General features: G+C 42.2%; 1 protein-coding gene across 3 annotated transcripts in view; it reads right to left on the reverse strand.

Annotated features, from left to right (window-relative positions):
- The window catches only part of anos1b (anosmin 1b), a 46,624-nt gene extending 40,348 nt beyond the window's left edge, over positions 1-6,276 (reverse strand). For all 3 annotated transcript variants that reach the window (XM_005733116.1, XM_005733117.1, XM_005733115.1), the window contains exon 1: positions 5,933-6,276. In XM_005733116.1, coding sequence (XP_005733173.1) covers positions 5,933-6,109 — 177 coding nt within the window. In that variant the 5' untranslated portion in view covers positions 6,110-6,276. The remainder of the gene's footprint in view (positions 1-5,932) is intronic.
- Between the last annotated feature and the right edge of the window lie 223 nt (positions 6,277-6,499).

The following is a 6,499-nucleotide window of genomic DNA, read 5'->3' on the forward strand; positions in this document are numbered from 1 at the left end:
AGAGCCATGAGAACACCGGACGTTTTCAAACCCACCGCCGTCCTTCGCATATCAGGTTAAACATGATATATAAGTCAAATTTAATAAACTATCATCTTGTCTTTATTTTTAGTTAGCACAGACCTTAAACACTTAAAGCTGTAAGCTAATGATAGTTATATAAGAGCAGATGCTGCTGGTGCAATAAGCTGTACGTTTTACGTCCAATGGATGATGATCTGATTAATCGACTAATCGCAAAAATAATCGCCGACTAGTCGACTATCAAAATAATCATTTGTGGCAGCCCTAGTCAAGTGGCTTTATTGTCATTCCAACCATGTGCAGTGTTACAGTACATGGTGCTACATATAACAGACCATCAACACAGGACAACATAAAGTGCAATGTGCAAAAATTGCAACGAAAAAAACAAAGTGCAACAATGTGCACAATGTGCAAAAAAGAACTTGGAGTATAACGGTGTGCATGTGTGTTTCTGTGAAGACTTTAGAAAGTTATTGTTCCTGACACTGAAACACACCTTAGAAGGCAGGTTATTGGAAGAACTATCCATCTGTTACGATCTATTACAGCCAATTCGATTAATGAACCACAGAGAGCATCCAGCAGGAAAAGCAAAGTTGCAGTCGAGCACTGTGGCAGCGTGCCACCTGTTGATTCTTCAGATATTTACAACCTTACTGAGTAGTAAAATAGTAGTTTCAAAGCCGGGCAAGCTGGGGATGCTCTTTAAAAAGTGATCTTGTAAATCTCACAAGACTCCAGTTGCCTTGAAAGGTGAGGCCATACCCAAGCCAGTATTTGCTCTTTGTTTGTCCCAGACGTACGTGTGACATTTATCTTCTTATCAATGGAAAGGAGTAACAAGGGGGGAAAGGATTTAAGTAGCACCTATAAAATATCACGACAGTCTAGATGTGGCAAAAGAGTCTTTCTTTCTAAAGCTGCAACAAAGCCATGCCCTCAGAGCCTTGCCATTCCAGCTGTGATTTACTGTTTTGGAATTTCTTGTCCTGGTTTCAGGTGAGAGTCGCTCTTACACTGCCACAACTTTATCACCATCTATGCACTGATCAAATGACAGGGCAGTCACAAAGCTGCACTGGCTTTATCTTTGAGGCGAATCAAACAAGCCTTTGTTTCCTGCCGTCGCTCACCCGGATGCCTGTCTCGCTGCATGTCAGTCTACTTCTATAGCCTACGTATCAGTTCACCGAGTTGTCTGTCTTCACCTGCGCCTGTCACACCTGCTTGCCTGCTCTCCTGTCTTTCCATCCCTCTGCCCATCTTCACGCTTGACCGAGTCTGCCCACCTGCCCTTATCTCCTCGTCTGTCTCCGTGCAACCTGACCTGACCGTTGTCTCTGGTCTTTTTCAGAGTGTGACTGGTTGGCTGACCGACCTTTGGGCCGATTAGAGTTACCTACCGCAGCGTAGTCGGGACAGACAAATGCACGCATGCGCACACTTAGACAAGGATGCACAGGGAGCTCGTTTAACCTACCGCCGGCCCTTATCCCTGGCTCGACGCATCAGCGCCACAGCATGTGAGCGTCTAAGAACACGGGCTAATCTGAGCTACTACGTATGTGTAAAATAATTCACCTCTTCGGGCAAGACGGGAGTTTTTCGCTTATTTTAGGAGCTTACATCAAGGAGGAATCTGGGAATATGACAACATACCAACATGTTTATATATATATATTTAAGTGTGCTCTCTCACACACAAAAGAGCTATAATTACACTATTACGCCATACAAGGGAAAGTAGTGGAAAACCCAGAGACGCAGCATAAAGAGAGGTGTAAATAGAAAACTGGTGACTCAAATTCTAGTGGCTACACACTAGCCACACACACACACACACTGAGAAAGAGCCAAAAACACAAAGTTCACCCACATGAAGCCAGAGGAAGCAATGTGTGTGTTTGTGTCTGAGTATGGTGACTGAGGAGGATGAGTAAAGCTCGGTTTGTCTTTACTGATGTCGTAGTTGCTGGAACTGTTATCTAAAGGCTTTTTTCTTTTTTCTAGAGGGAATGAATGCTCTAACATACTCCTACCCATCAATCAATCCGTGTGCTCTCTAAGCTGTCCTATAATAGTTTCGAGGAGTGATGCAACTCTCCAGGATGTGGCTGAGAAGAAAATTTGTTTCCTTGTTTCCTCAGAATTTTGATGTGCTTTTTATTTTGGTTTAAACACACAGACTCTTTTTAAAACCTCTGAGGCTCTGTGTCCTTTTCCTCTCCGATTTCTTCTAATCACAGTCTGTATATAAAAGATGGATGTAGTTTGTGTCATCTGGGTTTTTTGGAGCCAGAGATGACCGCATTTAGACGAATGTATAACGTGGTAAATTATAAGTTGATGCTAGCAAGCTCAGTTAGCAAGGTGGATGTGGAGATAACAGCCAGTTGATGTTGGTGTATAAATAAATCAAGAATCAATCAATAAAATCAGTGCACTATTGATTAATCTCACATTTATTTTTAAACAAACAGACTCTACAAAATGTGTCAAAATAGAAAAAAATGTCAATCCTCACTGTAAAGATGTTAGAAACAGAAACGAACAACAACAATAGGGCTGCCACAAACGATTATTTTGATAGTCGAATAGTCACTGATTATTTTTGCGATTAGTCGACTAATCAGATCATCATCCACTGGACGTAAAACGTACAGCTTATTGCACCAGCAGCATCTGCTCTTATATAACTATCATTAGCTTACAGCTTTAAGTGTTTAAGGTCTGTGCTAACTAAAAATAAAGACAAGATGATAGTTTATTAAATTTTAATGAAATCTGCAGATTGTTTCGGTGAAGTTTAATAAACTCCTTGCTATCTAAAATATAACAGGACACCGGAGTATATTCTGGAGCATCTCACACTTCTGATAATCAGCTGTCTGCTTGACGTTTATTCAGCTGTGTAAAAACTTTAATCTCAGCCAAACCGATTTACTCAGGAACAAATAAAACACTGAAAAAAGCCAAACAATAACATTTTAAGTTATCTAAGTGACTCATATATCATGTTTAACCTGAGTAGCGAAAGACGGTGGTGGGTTTGAAGACGATTTGCCGGGAGTCCGGTGTTCTCACGGCTCTAGTTAGCCTAGCCCCCGGCTAGCTATCAAGCTAGTGGGTAACAGACGTCTCCGAAAACGTCGGAGCGCTTTTGAAAATATGCGGTGTCTTGATAAACTGAGCAGATATTTGAGGTTTACACAGCTACATTCTCGCCTGAAAATATGTTAAACGTTTATTTTGTGACCCAGAAAGAATAATAAGAGTAATATTAAAACTAACTAGCTGCCGCCATTGTTGGAAACTGAGCTGGGCCGCGCTATGAATTCTGGGACACAGCTTCTTCTTCTTCGGGGTTTAACGGCAGCTGGCATCCTTGTACATGCAGTGCTGCCATCTTCTGTTTCAGTCCGTTATTACACTCTTAAATCCTGCTACTTATTCCTGCGTCTTTTGGGATCTTACAAAGCTTCAAACGACGCGTCGACTATTAAATCAGTCGTCGACGATTTTAATAGTCGACTAATCGTGGCAGCCCTAAACAACAATCTTTATTATTATTATTTTAACTAACTGGTTAATACTTTTGGTATACACCAAAGTCTTCTACAGCTCAAGCTAACATCCTTAAATGATTTTAAAAAGCCAAAGATTTTTATTTTAATCAGTTATAAGAACCAAATTTTGTGCAGCCGAACAAAATGATTCCAAGAGCCAGAACCATTCAGGTGGCCGAGCAGGAGCCTGACAACAACTAGGCTGGGCAGACAGCTGGTAACAAAGGAGACAAAGAGCCCCCCCCTCCACCCCCCCACCCCAAGAGCTTGGTGGCTAACCTTGAGGCCAATAACAGTGAGGGAGCCAGTGACAGGTATGAAAGCTTTTTGAAGGGCAGAGGAGACGCCTGGAACCCACAGACTGAGACCTACACCCTCAGAAAACCCTTTTCTTCTCTTTGCAGCAAGCTAGCAACCATTGTACTGGTAGAATAAGGAGAAAAGACTGGAAATCCTCAAATTCAGGGAGGAATATGTCTACCAGGTCTATGTTATGCTGTTTTGTGATATGTTGCAATTATTAAGACGTGAGGACCCAAATGCAAAATGCTAAGAGTCAGACATCAATGAATAAAAGGCGAGTGATTTATTGAGGGGATGAAAGTCCAAAAAACAATAAATCCAACATCAAAGTTAAACAGAATTCCACAAAACTGCAAAGCTACAAAACACAATGGATCAAATATAAACAGCTTGGAGCACCAGCACAACTAGGCTTCAATAATATCAGAAAAAATGAACTGAACAGAAATCAGAAACAACCTGACACAATTCATGAAACTAGGGAAAGTAATAAAACCAAAGCAAAAGACACAAACACCCGACTCAGAAGCTGGTGCTGAAAAATCACCTGGTTTCATTTGAATCACTGAATTTGCACATTTGATTCTTGCACACTGGTTCATAAAGTTTAAACCAAATGTTCCCTTTCTCACACCTCTGTTCTAGAACACCCACACACACACACACACACACACACACACACACAAATGCAAACATCTAAACGGTAAAGTCATCCAGAGGCCACCCTCATTACTCAATGCACAGGTGGCGAGGGTCTTTTCTGGATGGACAAGGACCAGACCAAACCTCGGTTTTATATGTGAGCATATGCAACCCCCCCCCCCCCCCCCCCCCCACACACACACACACACACACACACATACACACTTTTGTCTGCACACCTCAGAGCCATTGGGGCTGAACTCTGTGGTTAATGACTTTCCCACCCACTACACAGCATGCACATGTTGAAGCCGTTAACGATAAGTGGCTTTTCGAACTTGGTAACGTCCTAATGTCCCTGTTAATCTCGCATTCCTCACTACAAAGGCCCCAGTACACAGCACAGCAATCCCTGCAAGATGAGCCATTTTGTGAACTATTAAAAACCAATAACCAAAGTTTTTTTCGGCCTACCTTTGCCCCACTAGAGTATTGACACGGGCCGACTTCAATCTGAGCAACATCAACATCATTTGGTCAGAACTTCCTGATGAAAACCACGTGGAGAACAACAGTTCAAGTGTAGATCACAAGGTTGTTGTTGTTTTTGCTTAATAGTGCAGCACTCAGCTGCTTTACTCTGCACTGCACCTTTCTCTTTTGGCCTAGCTTATCCAAAAATCATTGTAACAACACAGCACTGAGGGAAAAAGACAGGAGGGCAACATTTATTAACAACTTGTAAAGTGCACGTTTGAAATGGCTGCATAGTGTATTTTCTACAGCAAGACAGTCAAATATCACGATCTGTCCTAACTGACACACTGAGTGGAATTAGTACTTGTGGCTAAGACTACATCTGGAAATCACCTGCAAAAATCATTCTGTCCATGTTGTAATTTTACATTTTTAAGTTCACACCTTCTTCTTTTAGGCATAATTAACAAATGCACGGACCGCCCTGGTTCAATATGTTCCAATGAAAAATGTTTAGACTGAGCTTATTTGAATATATAAAGTGACATATTTGACAAAATAATAAAACTGTGTTATTGTAAAGTGACCACAAACAAAACCTCGATATTGATTAAGACTGGTAGCGCTGCGGTGGACCCCCGACCCTCTCCAAAACAAACAAACAAACAAACAAACAAAAAAACAAAAAAACAAGCAGTAATTGTAAACATTCAACTTAGTACATAAATAATTTTACTTTTGTACGTTATCTCATATTAGACCAACTGGACTGGGTTTTCACATCAAGCCGACCGGATTAAATGTTTCTCTGTTTAATTCAACGGTTTCTCGTGCGTTTTGTAGGCTCGTGCGGAAGGTGACCCTCAGGTGAAAAACACACTAAAACAAAGGATTTGGGGCAAAATGCTCGTCCGTACCTGGAGGTGTCTGAAAGCAGCGGTTAGCTGGGTCATGTGCAGAGTGAGGCACCTGGATGTGCATCTGGCGCTGTTCGTTTTCTCCTGAACATCCTCCTGCTCCGGCGAACTCCTGCGAGCACAAGTCACCGCCAACATCGCGCAAAGCAGCACCAAACCGGCCCGACGAACTGACATTACACCGGAAGCTAATACAAAAACATACACAACAACAACAAAAAGGTTTTTCCCTCTCGTTTCCTCTTGTTTCGAAGGCGTCCTCCTCTCTCTGACTTATAAATTCAGAATGAAAACATCCGAGCGCCGCTCGTGCCTGCGCGCGAGTAGGGAGTGGAGCGCCTCCGCGGACACTCCCACCACCGGTACAAGTGCGGCCACGTGGAGTTATAACGTTCTTCATCCTCATTATCCTAAATACCGTCATCATCCTCGGCAACGTCGTGCACAAGCGTCAATAATTACTATCGCCGCTGCTTCTTCCGATGATCAGGCCACTGGCATGCGCGCTTCTTCACTTTCATTACGATTTTTTCTATTTAATTTTACAGTTTTTGCATCATTTGTTTT

Source organism: Pundamilia nyererei, unplaced genomic scaffold, assembly GCF_000239375.1.
Source record: "Pundamilia nyererei isolate P.nyererei 1_Seehausen unplaced genomic scaffold, PunNye1.0 scaffold00050, whole genome shotgun sequence".
Lineage (NCBI taxonomy): Eukaryota > Metazoa > Chordata > Actinopteri > Cichliformes > Cichlidae > Pundamilia > Pundamilia nyererei.